This window comes from Syngnathus scovelli, chromosome 1 (assembly GCF_024217435.2).
Source record: "Syngnathus scovelli strain Florida chromosome 1, RoL_Ssco_1.2, whole genome shotgun sequence".
NCBI classification, from domain to species: Eukaryota; Metazoa; Chordata; class Actinopteri; order Syngnathiformes; family Syngnathidae; genus Syngnathus; species Syngnathus scovelli.
The window spans coordinates 2,028,081-2,052,277 of NC_090847.1; the positions used below are offsets into that span (position 1 = coordinate 2,028,081).

The window sequence follows — 24,197 nt, forward strand, 5'->3', positions numbered from 1 at the left end:
CCAAATTCTCAAACATTTTGTTTTTCTTCTCTAATCTTTACATTGTGCAACCGATTCAATCCATTCCAACTTTCAACTTTTCATCTTTTGCTTACCTTTCACAACTTCCCACTTACCAAAAATTCCAAATTTGAAATTCAACCAAATTCTGCGAAATTTCGTTTTTCGACTCTAATTTGTACATTTTTCAACCGATTCAACCCATTCCAACTTTCAACTCTTCATCTTTTGCCTACGTATTACACAACTTCCCACTTACCAAAAATCCCAAATTTGACATTCAACCAAATTCTCCAAAATTTCGTTTTTCTACTCTCATTTCTACATTTCTCTACCGATTCAACCCATTCCAACTTTCAACTCTTCATCTTTTGCTTACCTATTCCACAACTTCCCCTTACAAAAAATTCCAAATTTTGAAATTTGAAAGTCAACCAAATTCTCCAATAATGTGTTTTTCTACTCTAATTTTCACATTGTTCAACCGATTCAACCCATTCCAACTTTCAACTCTTCATCTTTTTCCTACCTATTCCCCAAATTTCCACTTGCCATAAATTCCACATTTTAAGATTTTAAACTCAACCAAATTCTCCAAAATTCTGAAATTCCACCAAATTCTCCAAAATTCCATTTTTCACCTCTATTTTCTACATTTCTCAAGTAATTCAACTCGTTTCAGCATAATTCGCCAGCATTCCCCAAGAAGTGATTCAAAGTCTTCGCCTTCACACGCAATTTCTCCAGAAATTGCATTTTCTAGTTATTATTATTATTATTATATTTTATTCTCCACACTTTTTTGTCCCGCTTCTTCTTCCACATAATTCATCCGATTCACTCCGTTCCACTTTTGACGTATTCCAAATATTCACGAGATGAGCGCTTCCATTTTTCTCGTTCCGAAAATTTTCCGATTTCGCAAAATTCGCGAATTTACGACAAATTTTTCCCCATTCATTCTCAATGGCAGATTCGACATTTCACATTTACGTCATTCCCCTTTTAAATTCACCTCATTCAGCACATTCAAACCACATTCGGAATGATTCTCGACATTCCCAAAATTCCCAAATTCAAAAATTTCACGTTTTCACGTTAAAAATTCCGACAAAATTTCACGAAATTTCGTTTTTCACCTCTAGTTTCTACATTTTTCAACCGATTCAACCCATTCCAATTTTCAACTGTTCATCTTTTGCCTGCCTATTCCACAACTTCTCACCTACCAAAAATTCCAAAATTTCAAATTTGAAATTCAACCAAATTCTCCAAAATTTCGTTTTTCTACTCTAACTTCTACGTTTTTCAACCGATTCAACCCATTCCAACTTTCAACTGTTCATCTTTTGCCTACCTATTCCACACCTTCCCACTTACCAAAATTTCCAAATTTTCAATTTTGAAATTCAACCAAATTCTACAAAATTTGTTTTTTCTACTCTAATTTCTACATTTTTCAACCGATTCAACCCATTCCAACTTTATTCACTTTGGTCACCTCATCCTTACCATATTCACCCCCTTCACCCCCACTTCCACTATGCTTACACAATTCAACCCTTGACCCCCACTCCCAGTGTGGCGGCCATCTTGGATTGACCCTGAAGTGCTCCCAATGACCCTAGAATGAACCGGAAGTGCCCCGAATCGAACCGGAAGTGACCTTAGGTAAACAGGAAGTGACCTTAGGTAAACCGGAAGTGACCCCAAATCAAACCGGAAGTGACCTTTTTAAACCGGAAGTGACCTTTTTAATCCGGAAGTGACCCCAAATAAACCGGAAGTGACCTCAGCTAGACCGGAAGTGCCTCTAATCAAACCGGAAGTGACCCAAATAGACCGGAAGTGACCCAAATCACCCCGGAAGTGACCTTATTTCAACATTAACTGCTAACATTTGCATTTTTTGTCCGATTGAACCCGTTTCAACATTTTAACCCCAAAAGTGAACTTCCTGAAGCTATTTTTTTTTTCGTTTTGTTCAAAATTTCAAAATATTTTGGCGCAATTGCTTTTTCTTTTAATTCCCATTCATTCTCTATGGAGATTCAACATTTGCTCTCACTTCTACATTTTTTAACCGATTCAACCCGTTCCAACATTCAACTGTTCATCTTTTTCCTACCTATTCCACAACCTCCCACTTACCAAAAATTCCAAACTTCAAATTTGGAATTCAACCAAATTCTCCAAAATTTAGTATTACACTTCTATTTTCCACATTTCTCAAGAAATTCAACTCATTTCAACATCATTCGGCATCATTCCCCAAGAAGTGATTCAAAGTCTTCGCCTTCACACGCAATTTCTCCAGAAACTGCATTTTCTAGTTTAATTTGACTTTCTCTCCAAAACGCTTCTTAATTTCTCAGTTCACACATCTTCTACATGTGTTACTGGTTCTCCAGTTTTTTTTTCTATTTAATTATCAATCCTAAAGCTACGTTTTCTTTTTAGCATTCAACCTGCTCAAAAGCACTCTTTCATCAAAGTCACTCTACTAATTTTCTATAGTAGTCGCCAACGACTTCAACCATTCAACCTTTCATTCAGGCAATCATTCATCAATGCTCATCATATGCATCTCACACAGTCTCCAAAAAGGAGTCTTCTTATCACATTGGTCCCATTTCATCCAAGCTCACCACACAACATTCATATATCATTTTCAACTCAAGTTTCCTGGTAGAACAATCCACCAATTAAAAAACTTAACTAAAACAAACAACTGGCAAATTAATCTGAATTTTTTCTTTGTTTTTAAATTTGAAGAACTCAAACTCTCAGATTTAGCTTGCATTTAGAATTTTGCATAATCTTATAACACGACCAATCAATTATTCCTATTAAATGTAGCATTGCAAAATCTTAAATTCACAATTTAGCTTCTCCCAATCCCTGAAAGCATGTTCTGTTGTTTTGTTAACTCCGAATTTCTCATGAGGGCTTGACACTAACATGCACTAGTGTGGATTAGTTTCTGCTCACAAACAGATTTCTCTCCTTTTCTTTCATTTTTATCTGTCAAAATTGTTTCTGTTCTGCGGTGTAAATTGAATAGACAACAGTCTAGCAAATTTCTTTATACTAAAAGTTTAGCCAATCTTCATCAACTTAACACATACGCACACACATGCACAGCTCTCGCGTGCGGAAGGTAGGTTCCAGCACCAATGATTCACAGGCTGGCCATTTCCTGTGGTCGATCATGAGCTGGTCCCTCCCATGCACACGAGGACAGCACATTCTAATTTTATTTATTTATCTTCTAGAAGCAAGTTGCATTTCTTTACCACTTGATTTGCATATTTCAACTTCAGTGTAACACAATTTGATCCCTATTCATTTGTAATTGGGCCTACAAACAGCATTGTCATACTTCTTGTGTGGACAGGGGCTCTAACAATCTAAAAAGATTTTTGATAACTTGGCAATGACATGTTTTGCTGTCATATGGGAGAGGTTTCAGATCTTTTAAATTTCGGTACATGATTTGCATAGGACAGGAAACTCCTCTTGCCCCTTGCTTGAGCCGCGGCTTGAGCTGCGGCTTTGCACCTGCTCACAGGGGCCTTATTGTCTCCTGGTCTGACAAACACTTGTGACCTCATCAGTTTTCATCTTTCTAGCTTTTGTCTCTTGAATTCGTTCTCATCTCTTTGTGAAGATTTCAACCACACTCTAGCACTTCTACCACTTCTTCCACATTTCAAATTTCCTTGTACTCCATACATTTTCTTCCACTTCAGCATGTATTGCATACAATTAAGGAATCTACTTGCCATGAACTTCTCATCTCAAAGAAGAGCAGAGCAAGAGATTTACTGTTCTTATTTCCCATCTTAATTTTAGTAGGTTTAGTAAGGTTTTACAATTATTTTTTTCAATTTTTTTTTTCATTGAGGATCCTCAATGCAGGTTTAAAATGACCTTTCAACAGATTACTAGCCTGTTTTATTGCCGTGGATCAACGCTAGAACTGCTTTTTAGTCAATTTATCCTACCAGTCACACACTCAATCACACAAACCCCAGTGCTTTTTTTTTTTTTTTTTTTTTAGGCCTCATAGCTCGGACAAACCAAAGCCGTATCTCATAGCTCGGACAAACCAAAGCCGTATCTCATAGCTCGGACAAACCAAAGCCGTATCTCATAGCTCGGATAAACCAAAGCCGTATCTCATAGCTCGGATAAACCAAAGCTGTATCTCTCGTGCACCTGTGGTGTTTTACGCGTTTCACAAACAACAACACAATCACACAACTTCAGGCCTTTAACTTACTTGTCCCCGGGTTCGTTGCACTGCCGGGTCCCGTCAATCCACCTCTGTCAGACGAAGGCAGACCTAAGATGCTGGCCCAGCGAAGAATTCTCTTCCCAGGACTTTCTCCTCCAGGTCCTCCTAATGGACGCTGGCTTGTCGACAATGCAGCACGTCCTTCTTCGTCAGACAGATAGCGGGTATGAGGGGTCCCGGGTTTCGGCACCAAAATGTTAGAGATTTGCTCACTCCAACTTATTTTGCAAGAACCACACGGGAGACAAGCAAGCTCTTTTAGACACCTGCAGGTGGCGAGTTCACTCGCTCCAGGAATGAAGTCTGAGACTCTCCCAACTGCAAGGACATATTTATTAAGAGAAAGAGTGGGGGTAAGCGTAGACTGAATAGGAAGCCCTTGTGCTCTACTCAAAACATATCAGGGGGTGTTTTACGACCTTGTGTAGGATGAGACAAGGTAGGTTATTTATTACCGGTTGCATTCCAACATAATCATACGATAAGGATAATCTGAAAAACCCTAACACAGGGCAATAGCTGCTCACGGTGCCAACCTTCAAATACCTGGGGAGCATAATGTCTGACACCTGCTCAATGGATGACAAGATCCAAAACTGCCTCAAGCAAGCATCAGCATCTTTTGGTCGCCTAAGGAGAAGGGTTTTTCAGAACAGGAACTTCAAACTCCACACCAAAGTGCTGGTTTACAGAACAGTATGCATCACTGCATCACTGTATGGATGTGAGGCATGGACTATTTACAGCCGCCTTTTGAGATGCTTGGAGACCTTCCATGTGAGATCCCTCCAGAAGATCCTTGGCATCACATGGAAGGACAAAATGCCGCACACAGAAGTGCTGGAGAGGGCAAGCAGCCATAGCATGGAGTCCATCCTGGCCCAACGCAACTCAGGTAGATGGGGCATGTCATCCGAATGCCAAGCCATACACTCCCACGCAGAATCCTCTATGGTCAGTTACACCTGGGCCAACGCAGTGCTGGTGGGCAGAAGAAGTGGTTCAAAGATCAAATGAAGACCACCCTGAAGTGATGCCAGATCAACCCCTCTTCACTGGAGGAACTCGCTTCCTGCCGAGACCTCACAGGGAGTGGATCATATGGAGGAACAGCGCACACAACATCGTGCAGCAAAGCGTGAGAAGAGGGTTAGAGTTACCCAATCCACCAAGCCACCCCTACTCCCCCCAGCCCCTCCTTCACATGCCCGGTCTGTAACCGGACCTGTGGATCCATGATCTTACTATTCAAACATCAGCAGACTCACAAATAATCGAATCGATGGACAACCATAAGCAAGCTCTCAACGGTATTTATTACATTTCTGGACAAATTAACCACCAGGTTAAAGTTTATTGCCTCGAATAGTATCACAATTCAAACAGAACACCTAAACCAGAAGTCCGAACTTCTTCCACCTAGAGTCAATCAAAAGGATTGAAGGATTTGTTGGATTACTCAATATGGTGCGTACCAGTCAAACTCTGGGGTATAAAACTACCGTATTGGCCCAAATATAAGACGGTGTTTTTTGCATTGAAATAAGACTGAAAAAGTGGGGGTCGTCTTACATCTTACACATTATACCCATTCACAACGCTAGATAGCGGCAGATATCTTCAAAGCGAATGCTGAACTTAACTCCCGAGGCCAAAGCGAACCCCTGTCACGAAGAAGAAAAATAAAAATAGCGGTAGCAGTTTGCATTATTTTATTGCAATTTTTTTCCTTATTCAGATTTGTTTCAAGACTACAGTTGCAGTTAGACTTTACTTCGATGGTTAATGCAGTTATTGCGCATTTTGTTGTTTTATCACAGTAGATTGGTTTATTTACATTTCAAAAACCAGAAGACATTCATTTACAAATGTGATTGCACTTTAGTTTACATATTTAAATGTTCAGATATTAAGATGTGATAGACAGCTTTTGCATGATTTAAATGAGTCAAAATAACATGCTTTTTCTCTCGAATATATTGTTATAATCATTTGTTTCAGATGTTATTATTTTCTGTATAAAAATTAAATTTGGTGTTTAAAAAGTGTTTTTTCAAACTTGACTCTTGAAAAAGAGGGGGTCGTCTTATAATCAGGGTCGTCTTACATTTGGGCCACTACGGTAATACCAATCGTCTATGCCCAACTTACTCAATGCGTGTTCATTTCTCGTCTGTCTATGGTAGGTATTAACACAACACAATATAACCATACTCTGTTGCCCAAGACTTCCACGAAGTTCTGTATGACGATTCATGCGTAATGCTTTTCAATTAGGTGCGGATGGTCCAAAGAAAGCAAGTGCCTCTCTTACTTTTGCTCAGTGCACACATGCAAAAGGAGGTGTAAAGGCGTTTCACAAATGTCGGGAGGCAGACAGACAGGCGGCTATGTGTGTATGTATACTTGTTTTAAGACAAAGTTGGCGGGCCCCATTTTGTTATATAACTGTACAAATAAATGGTATAGAGCTGTTTTTGACACTGAAATATCGAGGGAAGGTACTGGTAATCTATGCAACACCAAGATAGATAGGACCTTATAGGACATTATTTTAAAAAAGACAGTAGCAAATACAAAAAATATAGAAATGATAGATAAATTAATGAATAAGTTAGTTGATAAATGAGGTTGATTAATAATCAATCTTTTTTATTTTTTTAATAGTTTTAATAATAATGTATATTGCGCCTATCTATAGAATTCTGTATTCAAATTACTCATACACCCATTCAACCTATGGTGTTGGTAAACTACGTGAATAGCCACAGCTGCCCTGCAGCAGGCTCACAGAAATGTGGCTGCCTGTGTGTGCCTACGGTACTTCCAATCACCGCCAAACATTCATACTGAAGCATTGTGAGTGGCACTGAAGGCAAGGTGTGTTTAGTGTCTTGCCACAACACGGACACAGCTAGGTTCGACCTGTCGACCCACCGGTTATTGAATGAAGCACTCTATTGCCTGAGCCACGGACGTCATAAATAAATGTACTGGGCTGGAATACATCTCCATGAGCTGTCATTATGATTTTTTTTGTTTTTGATGGACTAACAACAGTTGGACGGACGGAAGTGAGGATAGATGATTGTTAATCTATTGTTGATAATGATGATGTCACGTACCTGCGCCACCTGTCATTCAGTCATTCACAGCCACGCCCACCCAATCAAGTAAATTATCTGCACCTGTCACATCTCATTCAACTTCATTTAAACTCTGTCATGACAGCCACTCCTTGTCAATCTGTCCCGTGATGCTACTCCGTTGCTCACTGCGCGCTCTCTGCATGACTCCTGTTGCCTACCTTGTCCGTTTACCGACCCGTCTTGTCCTGCCTGCCGCGTCCTGACCGATCGCCCGTTTACAACCTAGCTCTGCCTGCCGCCCGCCCTCACCACTTGCCCGTTTATGACCATGCTCTGATCGCCGCCTGTCCCGACCACTTGCTTGTCCCCGACCACGATTATCTGCTGCGCCCTCCTCTGCTGTCAGGTTGATTCCAGCCAGCCAGGCACGCCGGGAGAGCGACCAGTCGTGACGCTGCCGCCCTTGCCCACCAGTCACGTCCCGACAACGCTGTCAGACCAACCCAGCTGGACCTCCAGCACTCCACATTCCCCTTACCTCTTTTCAATAAAGTCTGCATCGTAACGCACTTTGTTGTCGAGCTTGATCTGCCACAGATGAACTTATGTTGAAATGATGACAATGACAGATGGTTGCCCAGGCAAATTAATTTCTTCAATACAACGCCATGATTTTGACGAATTTAGTACACAGTCATAACTATCACAAAATATATTACGGTAACATGGCAATAATGTTCTTGAAAAAGGGTAAAAATGGAAAGTCAGACAAATTGTTCAAGTGAACACAAATAGATTGGCAGCTCTGGATATGGGATTAACTTTCAAAGTGCAAAGTTAGGAAAATATCAAACATGAAATAAAAAAATAATAGTCTAATAAATAAAAAACTTATTACCTGATAGCAATGAGATCAGTCCATAGTTTAATAAAAGCCAAATGTGGACCAAAAGCCTCCAGTAAGTATGTGTAATGCCCACCAGACTTCTTAATACAAGTTCCCAGTTCAGCATAGGACAAGGCTCCTAGAAAAGACAAGGGTTACAGATTTGCAAAAACCCTTTATAGCAAAGTACATTTGTTAATACAGTAAAGCTATACACAAACACAACTGAGACTGCTACTTTTTAATGTTAATCTAGCCATGGCTAATATGAGAGTGGTTGGTGATCAAAAAGTCTGCATGTAGAAAAAAAAGGATGCACACTGTAGACATGTTTTTGTTGTTGTTTTGTGGATGTTGGACAAATATCACGTATAGCATATTTGTGTGACCTTCAAGAACAGTTCCAGTGTCTCATGTGGCCCGCAGGAAAGTTATTTGCCCACCATCGGAATATATAACTATATAGAACTATTCAACAGACATGACATGGCCCTTAGTCAGTTAGTTGAATTTACAGAACACAGAATACAGCTCAGTGACCTAGTGGTAGAGTGTCCGCCCTGAGACTGGAAGGTTGTGGGTTCAAACCCTGGCCGAGTTATACCAAAGACTATAAAAATGGGACCCATTGCATCCCTGCTTGGCACTCAGCATTAAGGGTTGGAATTGGGGGGTTAGATCACCAAATGATTCCCGAGTGCGTGTAACCCAGGTTGACATAGCCTTGTACAATAAGAGCCTGTTAATAAAAACAGTCATAAAGTAAGTACATTGTAAATATCTTCTAAACAGACCAACACAGTTTAAAAGCATGTCAATTATTAAAACAATACAAATTCATTATTTTATTAATGTTTTGTATTTCTTTAAATCAGTGGTTCCCAAACTTTTTCAGACTAGCGCCCCTTTGGCTCCCCAGTGAATTCCTAGCGCCCCCCCGTCGACTGACTCGTCCAACCGCACATGTTGTGTACAAATTGTCGTCCGTCCACCCACAACCGCACATGTTGTGTACAAATTGTCGTCCATCCCCACCGTCGACTGACTCGTCCTACTGCACATGTGTCGTCAAACAAACGTTCGAACTTCTGACTTCGGACTGACGCCCCCCTACCGCCCCCTTCAACTTCTGACTTCGGACTGCCGCCCCCTACCGCCCCTTCGTCCTCACCACCCCCCTACCGCCCCCTTTGTCCTCACCGCCCCCCCAGATCTTTCCACCGCCCCCAGGGGGGCGGTACCGCCCACTTTGGGAACCACTGCTTTAAATGATAAAAGTGTGAACATTCACTTTTATTTTGAAGGAGACATGATGACGTAATGAAAAGACCCTCGTGACCTAAAATACAAACTCTTTTTCCCCGCCATTCTTTTTCGGATGATGACGAAGGTGCACTAAATACGGGATGTGGAACGGGACTTGATTCACGAGAGTTGGTTCAGAAACATCTGAACTAATAACAAAGCTGATTTCTTCTGCGAGTCGCAAGATGGCGAACCACCAAAGAGGCCTTTGAATTGTCTCTCACGCAGGAGCGGAGAGCACTCACTGGACGTTGTTCATCGAACCTGGTAGGATCTATCCATTTTTTTCCTCTGCTACACCGAAGTGGATTCGGAAAGGATTGACTGACTATTCAAGAAAATCAGAAGAAGCCAACCGAAGGGATATAGAGACATTTGGATATTGAAAGTCGTTCAGTCTTTTGCTGAATTGTTTTGAGTTTTGTACATTTTGTCACTTTTATTTTTGTGAACTATATATATGATGATGCTGAAATGGTGTTATTGAAATATTTATTGGTTTGAACAAAATCAGTGAAATGTTGGGAATTTAAAAGTGGCTTTAACTGAACTCAAATTAGATTTACTATTACCTTCGAATTACTTACCTGTACTGAATGTTATTCAAACAACACAAAGTGAGGTAACTAAACAGATTGAATCTTAGAATTAATAAAACAACCCGGGTTGAAACTAAAATTCTTTAAACTGAAAAGTTTAACTGAAAGGGAAATTATTTTCTTCAACTAACGTTGAGTTTAAATGTAAATTGTATGTCTATTGTTGTAAATTGTATGTCAACTATTTTCTCTACTAAAATAAGCCGGCAGTTCAATTCAAACCTTGGTCTGTGGTCATTTATTTTGCTTATTCTATCACCACTACAAATATATCCGAACTTAGAACTGGTCCATTATCTAAATTACTGTAAGCACTGTCAAAAACAATAAGGTGTTACACGCGGCACCGCTGCTGCTCACTGCTCCCCTCTCCCCCAGGGGATGGATCAAAATCTCATGGGGATGGGTTAAACGCAGAGGACAAATTTCACCACACCCAAATGTGTGTGTGACGATGATCATTGGGACTTTAACTTGGGGGACTTTACATGTACGTCACGGCGCATGGTCAGGTTGGTACAACTTCTGCCTTAATTTCCATCCATCTTCTCCCGCTTATCCGGGATCGGGTCGCGGAGGCAGCAGCTTTAGGAGGGACGCCCAGACTTCCCTCTCCCCAGCCACTTCGTCCAGGCCAGCCGAGAGACATAGTCCCTCCAGCGTGTCCTGGGACGTCCCCAGGGTCTCCGCCGGTAGGACATTCCCGGAACACCTCCCCGGTGAGGCGTCCAGGAGGCATCTTAATGAGATGCTCTAGCCACCTCATCTGGCTCCTCTCAACATGGAGGAGCAGCGCCTCGACTCCAAGTCCCTCACGGATGACCAAGCTTCTCACCCTATCTCTAATGCTTAGTTTGAGGGTCTAAACAAAGCTGACTTTGACTTTAAACGTTAGCAGAAATTCATGAATGTTTGAACACACATCAAGGCTGGCATTTTATTTTTTTTTGTTAATGAAACAGGCCTGGTTGAACATTTCACCTAGATCTATGATTTTCTTTCATTTACAAAAAGCCCAAGACCTACAAAAAAGTCTCTGAGCCATATGCTAAACTTAAAAGGAAATCAGCCATTCTGAATTTACTTTAAAATACGATATTGACTTGACTACAAAAACTGCTTTAACTTAAACCACATGATCTAAATTTACACATTTGATGAGTCGAGGCCTCAAGTCATCTAGGATTTTTATATTTTCATCATAGTGGTTGCGCCACCTACTGGGCAAAGGAAATAAATGTATTATTCTTTGATGTTTTTCTTCATATTTGCTCAGAAAAGTGTTTTCACCCTCATGAAGCTAAAAAGATGATCATACGTTTTCGGAAAAGGCTGTTGATGTGGCCACATAGAGTTCACTAAAAAAAACCACGCTCAGTTTCAGTGTCTCAGCGTTGTTTTGACTTTAAAAGCATATATAAAATTATCCAATGATATTGATCGTAGGGAAAAAAAGAAGCAAGAATTTTTCTGCTGATGAAGAAAATCCATCCGTTCTCAACACCACTTTTTCTGTTTTAATGAAAATTTTGTTATCTTTGTCTATCTTTTTTAAAGCTCAGGAAAAAAATGAGACTCTCACTTTACTCTCATTTGAGTTTTAGTTTTATAATGATAACAATAATAATAATACATTTTATTTATAAGGCGCCTTTCAAGGCACTCAAGGTCACCGTACAAACATAAAATACCATACACAAGTGAAAGAAAATAATAATAATAATACATTTTATTTGTAAGGTCCCTTTCAAGGAACTCAAGGTCGCCGTACAGAGATAAAATAGCATACACAATTAAATATAAAAACAGTATAAAAGCAAGGAAACATCTGCAGCAGAATGATGGGTTCAAACATATGCCTGCCTAAACAAGTGAGTTTTGAGGCGGGATGCGAACTGAAGAATGGAGTTAATGTTTCTAATATCAGGGGGGAGAGAGTTCCAGAGGCGAAGGGCAGAGCAACTGAAGCCTCTCGCCCCCATAGTGGACAGATGGAATGGGGGGACAGTGGAGGCAGACCTTAGAGACCGGGTGGGCATGTTAATGTGGAGGAGGTCTAACGGGTATGGAGGGGCGAGGTTATGGATGGCCTTGAATGTGTGGAGGAGAATTTTATAGTTAATGCGCTGTTTTATAGGAAGCCAGTGAAGTTGGTGCAGAACAGGAGTGATGTGATGATGGACAGGGGTTCTGGTGATGATGCGAGCAGCAGCATTTTGAACCAGTTGCAGTTTATGAAGGAGTTTGTAGGGGAGGCCGACAAGGATGGGAGGTAACGAGAGAGTGGACCAGGATAGCAGTGCTGTTCGAGTGAGAGATGGACGGAGGCGGTTGATGTTATGGATGTGGAAATAGGAGGAATGGATGATGTTGTGGATGTGGGTGCTAAATGATAAGATGCTGTCGAGGACGACAAACAAAAATGTTTAAAAAAAATGACCGGTGAGCAGCGGCAGCAAGTCGCGCCAGCTTTCACTCACATCTGGTAGACATCTCAATCGCTACAACAGTCGGACAAGCTCAACTTTAACATTCGTTGCAAAACAATTTGAATACATAAAATCAGCGTTAATTGTGTAACCTACAAGTAAAGGTGCATGGGAATAACTTAAAATGACCACAATACTGCAGTGTTAGCTGTTTACGGTTAGCATAGCCTAGTAGTTTTCACTTTCACAGTTTCAGTTTAGTTCATTAAAACTAAATGCTACTTCAACAGTTCCCTCAATGTACGAGTACGCCTTGTTCTGGTGATCAATGATAGCGGGTCCGGCATTGCTGGCACGAGGCGTGAGTCCAGGTTGGTCATGTCATATGTCCATCGTCCTAGTGTTCGATATCAGTCCTGTCTTGTCCATCCGTGTTGCTGAATTCGGCCTTCTCCATGAACTATTTTTGTTGTTCATGGTGCCTTTGATTAACCATCGGCTGTCAGTCATCACGCTTGGGTGTTCCCGTCTCAGGTGAGAGGAATCTTACCCTCAACTGTGACCCTTTCATACCAACTCCAGAATACTTTGGCCTTTCATACTGCCCTCAACACACACACACACACACACACACACACACACACACACACACACACACACACACACACACACACACACACACACACACACACACATTCCTAACCACACAAGCGCCAATCCATTTGCATCTATCACTGATACAACAAACAAATTTAGTATGTCTAAGTGAACAGGCAATCAGCGAATATTAACGGTAAACCCTTCATTTCTGGATCTTCTTCCCAAGTGAATATTTCGTACATTCGTACCGGACCTTTACCATAAAATTGCCAATTAAATGCCTAAAAATTCAGTCATTTGTACTGCTGAGCATGTTCATGGGTGAGCATGGGGAAAGAAGCAGCCTCAGCAGGTCCTTAAATAATCTTGTCCTAATCCATCGTTCTGATCGAGCACCTGGGTAAAGATACTCAAAGTCTTCCTCCAACTACTACTCCACTACATTATTTTCACTTTGCCATGTTAAGGCATTTGTTTTCCGAGTCCTATCACATTTGTCATCGCGTTCACTGTCACTTGGTGTGAGTCTTATGCAGTGTTATTCTTAACTGTCAAAAGTTTTCATGGCTGTTATTCCTTGATCTTATCAGACTTTTTGTTTTGACACCAGAATTTCCCTGTGAGGTGTGATTAACTTCTACTTTATTAATTACCTCCATTGAACAATCTAACCACCTTTTGACTGCATCCTAGTAGATCCTAATGCCCTATTTTCCTTTCTCCAAACTGTTAATGACTAAATGTCTAATTGTTAAGCTGGATGGGCTAAATGTGATTCTACTCTTATTTCTTACAATTTTAGCCTATCTGTTTCGTCCAAATTTATCCTCTGATTATGATACTTTTTCTTTCTTCGTAACACTACACAATTTGTTCCTTATTTATTTATTTATCTTTTAGCAAGACTCCTCAGTTGTGTCAAACTCAGTGCCCAAGCAAGCTTCCATCTACTCTGACCCAAGCTCCACCAAGTTTGATAACGTCTCAGCAGCTTGATGCATCTTTCAGGTCTCGTGTGTCTTTCGCCGCACCTCATTGTCAGGTTGTTATCTTTGGTTGTAGTCTCAGAGTCAACTCATCCCTCACTCTTGGATGAGTCCATTTTCAACTGAGTCCATTCTCATCTTGTGAGTTCCTTCGTTCTTTCTACTTCGCCTCCGAGGATGTCGTTCTCCTCCAGGGCGTTGTGCTCCCCCCAAGCACAAATATAGTCATTCTTTGCTCTTGCAAAGGTCAAAGGTGCCTTAGAGCCATGCACCATTTTTCTTGATGTTCTCAGCTGTCGGTGGAGTCTCGGAATCAAGTTTCAGAGTCACTGTTGGATACTGAAAAAAACAGACTGGGATACCAAACTTAAATATCATCTTCCAATTTGACATAAATTCCATAGTGCCTTCTGTTTATCAAACTTCAAATTCTACTATTATCAATAATCTAAACTACCTGAGAAGGACAGCGCCTTTCCTTCATGAGCGCTCGGATGTATTGTGATGGACCTCATTTGAACCATTTTAAATTGACAGATTACCCTAAACTTAAATTGCAAGTCTTAACTGTGATTTCTCTCAATTATACTGTAATTTCCAGAAGCTCCTCCTATTTTCAGGCTACTATCTATCTTTTGTTTTCCTAACTTTGATTTTATGCCATTCTCTCTATTACCTTTCCACCTTTCCTGATTTGAGCCTTCAATTTCTGATAGTTTCCAAATTTTGCCTAGTATCATCTCTATTTTGACCTCAGTATTAATAGTGTTATGCTCACTTTACAGATATTACTGAACTGTCCTGAATTTATAATTCACTGCCACTACATCGAATGCCATTTCTCAGCTGTTCACTTTTTCCATGTTCCTGTTAGGCTCCACTATTCGAATCTTCGAATTTTCATATAGTTTCTTTTAGGTTCCTGTGTGGATCATGTTTCACACAAACAGGACATGCTTTTTTTTTTTTTTTTTTGCAAGAATATAAACCAAAGCTAACTAATAGGTAACTAATAACTCATCTCCCCACTGTTGTCACATAAGTGACACAACAGGCGTTGCCTTAAAAGTCATTTTGGCAAAACAGTTTTGTTATTGACATCGTCAATAACACCTTATCCATTATCACACCCTTTGTTGTTTGAACTAATATCATTTTCAATCTTGTCAATCCTTCTTCTACTTTTGGTGTCCACGCGAATGTATCTTTGACTGCTAACGGCTGTCCATGAGCCACTCCTGTTAGTGGCTTAGCAATTTCAGCATAGCATGGAGCCCAAGCTCTGCAGTAATGACAGAAAAAAAACATCAGTTGTTCTTCGTGACAGGTCGTGGTGTTTCTAATATAACCTGTTCCCTGCTCTCCCTTTCGCTGAGAGTAAACCAAGATAGTTTACTTCTGGTTTTTACCCATCCTAACTTCTGTTACTTGACTTCACTTCCTCTCTGGCCTAAATGCTGCATGAGGAGAAAGGAATCTCATCCTTACTCTTCCTTTGTTTGAAAAGCAATTATCATCATTGTAGACGAAAACTTGAATTTTTGTCTACTTGAAGCCCTTTGAGACTGTTTGTGATTTAGGGCTATACAAATAAACTTGACTTGACTTTTAGATGAAAGCGTAAAACGAGCCATTCAATTCACGATAATCAGTCAACCACTGTGAAATAAGCCCTATTTTCTTTTCTTAGCATTAAATATGTTCAAAATCACTCTTTCTTCAAAGTTGTTCTACTACTTTTCACATAGTAGTCTCCAACAACGTCAACCAGTCAAGCTGTATCTTGTCATTCATTCCTGCTCATTTGCATCTCACACACGCGCACACACACAGGCACGCACGCATGCACTGTTCTCACTCTCCTCAAACTCTCTTCAAGCTGTCCACACAGTCATACTACATCATTTTTAATTCACAGTCCTCATTTGAATCTGTCCTATCTCAAGGTTCTTGGTAAAACAACCCACTCATTCCGATTTTGACATATTCCAAAAATTCACTCAAGAGATGCTTGCATTCAATTAATTCCATAAGCTTTTAATTTCCACAAAATTTGCAAATTTAGGGCAATTTTCCTTCCACTCATTCTTAAAGGCAAATTCTACATTTCACCTTTACATTGTCCCAGTTTGAAATTCACATCATTCAGCCCATTCAAATCACACTGGGAAAGTTTTTAAACATTCCCGAAATTGCAAAATTAAAAAAAAAAATCATATTTTCACGTTAAATTATTACTTCTTTGTATGGCACGCTCAAACTTGGCCAATAAAAGATTGATTAAAATTTCTGCAAAATTTTACTAAATTCACATTTCACCTCTAAGTTCTACATGTTTCAACTGATTCAATTCTGCTCGAACATAATTCTGTTGCATCTCCTAAGTATGTATTCATCTTTTTCATCTGCCTTTACACCAATTTCTCCAAAAATTGCATTTTCCAGTTTCAATGTCTCCTTTTTTTTTTCTTGCGGTGCAAATCGAATAGACCCCATTCCAGTAACTTTCCTTGCACACTATTTTAGCCAATTTCAAAATTTTAACACAGAGACACATAAACACACAGAGAACACAAGGACAAAACAAAGGCCCACAACAAAAACACAGTGCACAAACAACAAACAAACAATGCTGCGCAAACGTCTTCCTCTATTTGATGTTTTGGTTTTACTATTTTTATTTATTTTTTCTCACATTAAGTCAAGTCAAGTCAAGTTTATTTGTATAGCCCTAAATCACAAACAGTCTCAAAGGGCTTCACATAGCCAAAATTGACAATTATTCTCAAAGCATCCCCTGATCATAAGCTCCCAAAAGGGCAAGGAAAAACTCAAAAAACCCCTGCCAGGGGAAAATGAGAAACCTTGAGAAGGGACCACAGATGGAAGGATCCCCCTTTCAGGATCACCAGGTTGTAATGGATGCAGAGAGTGCACAAGTAATACATAATATGAAAATCAATGAAAAAAAATGGATGTCGGAGGTGCCCTCGAATGTCCTGGCAGTGTCCTCAAGGGGGCCGAGCCGCAGCTCCCCCATCCCGAACTGGTCCCCGAGAATCCAGCCAGCCGCTATCAGCTTTTGAGCCACCTAACCCCCTCCCCAGCCGGGGAGGAGGTGGGCAGAGAGAACAGAACAAACTCCGGCCAAATCGGCCATCACAAGTTAGTTAAAGGCCATCTCATAGAAATGTGTCTTTAAACGTGTCTTAAATGTTTCTACTGAGGTAGTAGTTCTAATATCATTTGGTAGGGCATTCCAAAGCTCTGGAGCCCGAATAGAGAATGCTCTAGACCCTGCAGACATTTTCTTGGCCCTCGGTATAACTAAAAGACTAGCGTTTTGCGAACGAAGGTTACGAGACGGAACATAAGGAACGACTAGGTCGACGAGATATGAAGGCGCTAAGCCATGCAGTGATTTATAGGTTAGTAGAAGAACCTTGAAGTCACATCTTAAATGGACCTGGAGCCAATGTAATTTGGCTAATATTGGGGTAATGTGATCAAATTTTCTTGACCGTGAGAGCAGCCTCGCAGCGGCATTTTGCACTAACTGTAGACTTTTGATACTGGATTTAGGAAGACCAGAGAATAATACATTACAGTAGTCCAGGCGCGACGTGACGAACGCATGTATAATAGTTTCCGAGAAGTTTTTCGAGAAGTTTTGCTATGAATGGGAGGTTTGAAACTGGCCTATAATTACTGAGACAGTCCGGGTCAAGATTTGCTCGCTTAAGTAGTGGTTTAATAATAGCGGTTTTAAAGGCTATTGGCACTATCCCAGAGGAAACAGACAGATTGATTATATTTAAGACAGACGGTCCTAAAATTGGAAATAATTCTTTAAGTAGTTTGGCTGGAAGCGGGTCGAGTAAACATGTTGTTTGTTTAGCCGTACTAACCAATTTTTTAAGCATTTCAAGGGACACGCTTTTAAAATTTGAGAGGGTTATTGCATGATCCCCAGCGCTAGTAACCGGCGGAGCGATTTGCATGGTATTCTTGATCTCGTCCCTAATGGACTCAATCTTTTGAGCAAAAAATTTCATAAACTCGTCAGCTGAGTGGAAGGAGCTATCGGGGGTCGGCTGGCGCAGAGTTAGCTTTGCCACTGTATCAAATAAGTATTTAGGATTGTTTTTATTAAGATTAATGACTTGCGAAAAATAACGAGTTTTTGCTAAAATAAGCGCATCTTTATATTTCAGGAGCCTGTCCTTCCATGCCTGATGGAAAACCTCAAGTTTGGTTAAACGCCATCTGCGCTCATGCTTTCTACATAATTGTTTAAACGTACGTGTTTCATCTGTGAACCACGGAGTTACGGCGAGTTTTCAGACGTAGCGGTGCCACAGAGTCGATGGCTTTTAATAATGTAGCATTGAATTCATTTGTAAGATTATCGATAGAGCCACTGTACGCGGGAAACATGGCGGTTGCCGGCGACAGTAACTCAGATAGCGCAGTTGCAGTCATGGAGTTAAAATTACGGCTGCTATAATTCTGATTGCTCTCTTGTCTTTGACAAGGAACTAAAATTTCAAATTTTATTAAAAAATGATCAGACAGAACAGTAGTGTATGGCAGTACTGTTATATTTGAGGTTGCTAGTCCCCGGGATAATACCAGATGTAAGGTATTTCCATTCTTATGCATTGCTGCCTGTACAGCTTGCGTAAAACCAAACGTATCGATTAAAGTTTGAAATGCCGAAGTCAGTGGTTCTGACGGTGAATTCATGTGGATGTTGAAATCACCCATGATAACTATATTATCTGCATTTGTCACTAGATCAACCACAACTTCTGAAAATTCATCCAGGAAGCCAGAGTAAGCCCCGGGTGGGCGGTAAATAACAACAAGATAGAATGACGGTAACGCAGTGGATCGCACAATGAGAACTTCAAATGTTTTAAATACGTGAATTGAGCGAGGCCTAAATCTAAGCTCAGAATTTGAGATGAGGGCGACACCCCCACCCTTTTTTCGAGGACGAGCCACATGCGAGCTCACAAAATTTGGAGGCGAGGCCTCGTTAAGTGGCAGCAGTTCATTAGGTTTTAACCAGGTCTCGCAAAGACCAAAAACGTTTAGATTATGTTCCGTGATAAGGTCATTAACGAGAACTGCTTTCGTATGAAGTGATCTAATATTCAAAAAACATTAGTGGCCTTTCATGGCTTCATTGTCTGACAATCATACTTGCGGCCTCAAGTTTGATAACTTATTTAACGTATACTTCTCATCCCCTGATACATTGTCAGTAACACTTTGACGGCCCCCCATTTTAATCAATTTAGTTCAACATTTAAATCATAGGGATTTCTAAAGATGGAATGTTTCTTTAGTGCAATAACAACTTTCTGTGGTAATTCCTGCTTCGACCAGTTTTCTGGTGAGGAATTCCACAGAAATTCGCCATTTCTTCCCACCATGTTACATGCAGCACAATAGCGAGCGATACGTGCTACCATTCACACACATTCACACCGCGGAATTTTCTTAACACAACGAGGTGTATTTCCATCTACAAGTTCCATCTGTAGACTGAATTCCTATCACTTGGAATTCACAACAAGGACTCCGCCGTCCTTACCCAGGTACCCTTTTTCTGGGGACTAAAATACCCCAACCACGCGGCCAACGAAGAGGTCTCACTTAGTCTCTGAGAAATTTCTTTTGAAGATTCCGTCAATCATCGCTGCCGAGAGGTGCTGAACTGGACGCCGGCCTGGTGGATGAACATTGCTCCCCAGGGCTTTCCTTCAGGCGTCCTGTGACCTCTGCCGTGCACGGATTCGGCGTCTTCAACACTCCTCGGATCAGCAAGCAGATTTTCAGGAATCCCGGACGAGCCCCCAAAAATGTTGGGTTTGCAACATTTATCTGAAATCAATCTCAGAGGCGGTAGGTCTTTTTGGCTTAGCGTTTTCTTCTGCGCAGAAGGACGCACCCCAGACACACATAGCAAGTGTGGCTGAGATCCGCGCTCTTCTCGAGTTTAGCCGTGCCTTTTATTGAGAAAGAAACAATTGGGCAAGTGTACATGAACGGGCAGTTTCCCATTTCATAATTACATCTCATGACTTCAACTTAAATAAGACCTTTGTCTGCTTCAGCCATCCCATGACAATCTCATGATCTGTACATGTCTAGCTAACTATGGGGCTTATTGTATAGCGCGGCTAATGACTCCAGTCATTAGCCGGCCATATGCCCCCAAGTCATTATCACGAGGCCAGACTGTCACATACTGCGGAGAATCTTGCACACAAAAGTAGATACATAGATTCCAATGATAAAAAGTATATTATTCCCAACAGCCATTATGACTAAATAAATGTATGAGCACCTCATATTATATACAATAAAAGCTACAAAACAAACTGACAAATATTATTAAAAGTAAAGACATTTTGCAATTCTAGTAATGACACACGAATTTGATGCACAATTTGTGTTCGCAGGCCACATAAAATGACGTGGCGGGCCGTATCTGGCCCCCGGGCCTTGAGTTTGACACCTGTGCCCTAGGTGTTCAATGGTCGACTTTGTAGTCGTGTCATCGGATTTGCGGCCGCATGTTTTGGACACTCGGGCGAAGAGAGGGTCAGAGCTGTCAACAGATCACCACCTGGTGGTGGGTTGGCTCCGATGGTGGGGAAGATGCCGGTCCGACCGGGCAGACCCAAACGCTCTGTGAGGGTTTGCTGGGAATGTCTGGCAGAATAACCCTGTCAGGAAGCGCTTCAACTCCCACCTCCGGCAGAGCTTTTCCCACGTCCCGGGGGAGGCGGGGGACATTGAGTCCGAGTGGACCATGTTCCGCGTCTCCAATTTTGAGTCGGCCGACCGGAGCTGCGGCTGTAAGGTCGTTGGTGCCTGTTGTGGCGGCAATCCCCGAACCTGCTGGTGGACACCGGCGGTAAGGGATGCCGTCAAGCTGAAGAAGGAGTCCTATCGGGCCGTTTTGGCCTGCGGGACTCCAGAGGCAGCTGACAGGTACTGGATGGCCAAGCGGAACGCGGCTTCGGCGGTTGCTGAGGCAAAAACCCGGGCATGGGAGGAGTTTGGCGAGGCCATGAAGAATGACTTCCGGACGGCTTTGAGGTATTTCTGGTCCACCATCCGGCATCTCAGGAGGGGGAAGCAGTGCAACGTCAACACTGTTTACAGTGGGGATGGCGTGCTGCTGACCTCGACTCGGGACGTCGTGAGTCGGTGGGGAGAATACTTTGAAGACCTTGTGGGGTTGTCATGGCTGACACGCCTCTACAACATTGCGTGGACATCTGGATTGGCAGACTGGGGTGGTGGTTCCCCTCTTTAAGAAGGGGGACCGGAGGGTGTGTTCCAATTACAGGGGAATCACACTCCTCAGCCTCTCTGGTAAAGTCTATTCAGTGGTGCTGGAGAAGAGCGTCGGTCGGGAGGTCGAACCTCGGATTCAGGAGGAGCAGTGTGGCTTTCGTCCTGGCCGTGGAACAGTGGACCAGCGGACCAGCTCTACACCTTCGGCAGGATCCTCGATGTATTTTTTTTCAAAGTCAAAGTCAGCTTTATTGTCAATTTCTCCACATGCCAAAGACACACAAAGAAACCGAAATTTCGTTCCCCCCTATCCCACGGTGACAAGACATGGCTCACAACAGACAAACAAGTAAACAAGTATAACAAAAGTGTGCTGAATAAATAATGAATAAATAACACAACAATAAATAAATAAATAAGAGGAGCAGAAAAAAAAAGGAGCAAGTGCGCGTACAGCAGACATTCCCGAAAATAGCGCAACAGTGCCGCACGCTACGCAGAAGGGGGTAGTGAGTTCAGGGCCCTAACTTCCTGGAGAAAGAAGCTGTTGGCGAGTCTGGTGGTGCGGGAGCGCAGGCTCCTGTACCTCTTCCCAGAGGGCAGAAGGTCAAACAAAGAGTGAGCCGGGTGACTCACATCTCTGGCAATCGACGTTGCCTGGCGGGCGAGATGGGAGGTGTAAATGTCCTTCAGGGAGGGGAGCGAAGCACCAATAATCTTACCAGCCGTATTCACTATGCGCTGCAGGGCCTTCAAGTTCTGTTCAGTGCAGTTACCACCCCAGACAGCGATGCAACTGGTGAGGACGCTCTCAATGGTGCCACGGTAGAATGTAGACAGGACTGCCTGAGGAGCACATGCACGCCTGAGCTTCCGCAGGAAGTACAGGCGGCGCTGAGCTTTCTTTGCCAGTGACGAGGTGTTTGCGGACCAGGAGAGGTCCTCACTGATGTGCACCCCCAGGAACTTGGTGCAGCTCACCCTCTCCACCACAGCACCGTCAATGATCAGCGGCAGGTGTGTTGTGTGACCCTTCCGGAAGTCAACAATGATTTCCTTGGTCTTATTGACGTTCAGCAGGAGGTTGTTGTCTCTGCACCACGTGGTCAGAAGGTCAACTTCCGACCTGTATCGAGTGTCGTCGCCATTCGTGATGAGACCCACCAGAGTCGTGTCGTCAGGAAACTTCACTATGTTGTTGTCGCTGTAGGTCGCAGTGCAGTCATGCGTCAGCAGGGTGAAAAGCAATGGACTGAGCACGCAGCCCTGGGGGGCCCCCGTGCTCAGCGTGATGCTGGCGGAGATTTTGTCGCCAACACGCACCACCTGAGGCCTCTGACAGAGGAAGTCCAGTATCCAGTTGCAGAGGGAGGTACTGAGGCCCAGCTCGTCGAGTTTGCGGATGAGTCGCTGCGGCACAATGGTGTTGAAGGCAGAGCTGAAGTCCACAAACAGCAACCTCACATATGAGTCCTTTCTCTCCAGGTGGGTGAGGGCCGAGTGGAGGGCAGAGCAGATGGCATCCTCAGAGGACCGCTTGGCACGGTACGCAAACTGGAAAGGGTCAATGGTGTGGGGGAGAACGGACTTGATGTGCTCCATGACCAGCCGCTCAAAGCACTTCATGATGATGGGCGTCAGTGCCACAGGGCGGTAGTCATTGAAGCAGGACGGTGCAGGTTTCTTCGGCACAGGAACGATGGTGGCAGCCTTAAAACACGAGGGGACGATGGCCTGCTGCAGGGAAACGTTAAAGATGTCCGTGAAGACACCCGACAGCTCCCCAGCGCAGTCCTTCAGCGCTCGACCCGGGATGTTGTCAGGGCCCGCCGCCTTACGGGTGTCAATAGCGGCAAGCGCCCTCCTCACACCGTCGGCAGAGAGGCGCAGGGGCTGCTCGTGTGGGGGGGGAGTGGACTTCAGCGGGCAAGTGCTGTTCTGGGCGTCGAAGCGAGCAAAGAAGCGGTTCAGATCGTTCAGCAGACGGACGTCGCCCTCACAGCTCCTCGGCGCGGGCTTGTAGTCCGTGATGGTCTGAATGCCCCGCCAAACGCTACGTGCGTCCTTGCTGTCCTTGAAGTGGGTGGAGACCTTGCACAAGAACGCCTTCTTCGCTTCTTTGATGCCTCGGGACAGGTCGGCCCTCGCTGTCCTCAAGCCAGCCTCATCCCCCGCTCTGAAAGCCTTGTCCCTGGCCCTCAACAGTCTGAGGACAGCCCCCGTCAGCCACGGCTTCCAGTTCGCGTGAGTGACAACGGATTTCGAGCAAGTCACATCATCGATGCACTTCGTGATGTAAGAGGTAACAGAGTCAGTATACTCCTCTATGTCCGTCCAATCGTTGTAGGTGGCTGCCTGCTTAAACAAGTCCCAGTCAGTGGTGTCGAAGCAGTCACGAAGTGCATCGGAGGCACCCTCAGGCCACACTCGAACCTGCCTCCGAACCGGCCTGGATGCCTTTACCAATTGTCTGTATGCGGGCAAAAGCAAAACGGTGAGATGGTCAGAAAGCCCCAGATGGGGGAGGGGGTGGCTTTGAAAGCTCCCTTTTGCGCCGAGTAGACTAGGTCCAGGAAGCTGTCTCCACGTGTCGGAAAGGGAACATGCTGGTGAAGCCTCGGGAAAACAGACTTCAGGTTGGCATGATTGAAGTCTCCAGCGAAGATGGTGAAACCGTCAGGGTGCA

The 24,197-nt window shown here is 43.0% G+C and overlaps 1 protein-coding gene across 6 annotated transcripts in view; it reads right to left on the reverse strand.

Annotated features, from left to right (window-relative positions):
• slc7a11 (solute carrier family 7 member 11) overlaps window positions 1–24,197 on the reverse strand; it is a 246,158-nt gene that overhangs the window by 216,969 nt on the left and 4,992 nt on the right. For all 6 annotated transcript variants that reach the window (XM_068651937.1, XM_068651940.1, XM_068651935.1 and 3 more), the window contains exon 2: window positions 8,288–8,414. In XM_068651937.1, the coding sequence (XP_068508038.1) occupies window positions 8,288–8,414 (127 nt within the window). The remainder of the gene's footprint in view (window positions 1–8,287; window positions 8,415–24,197) is intronic.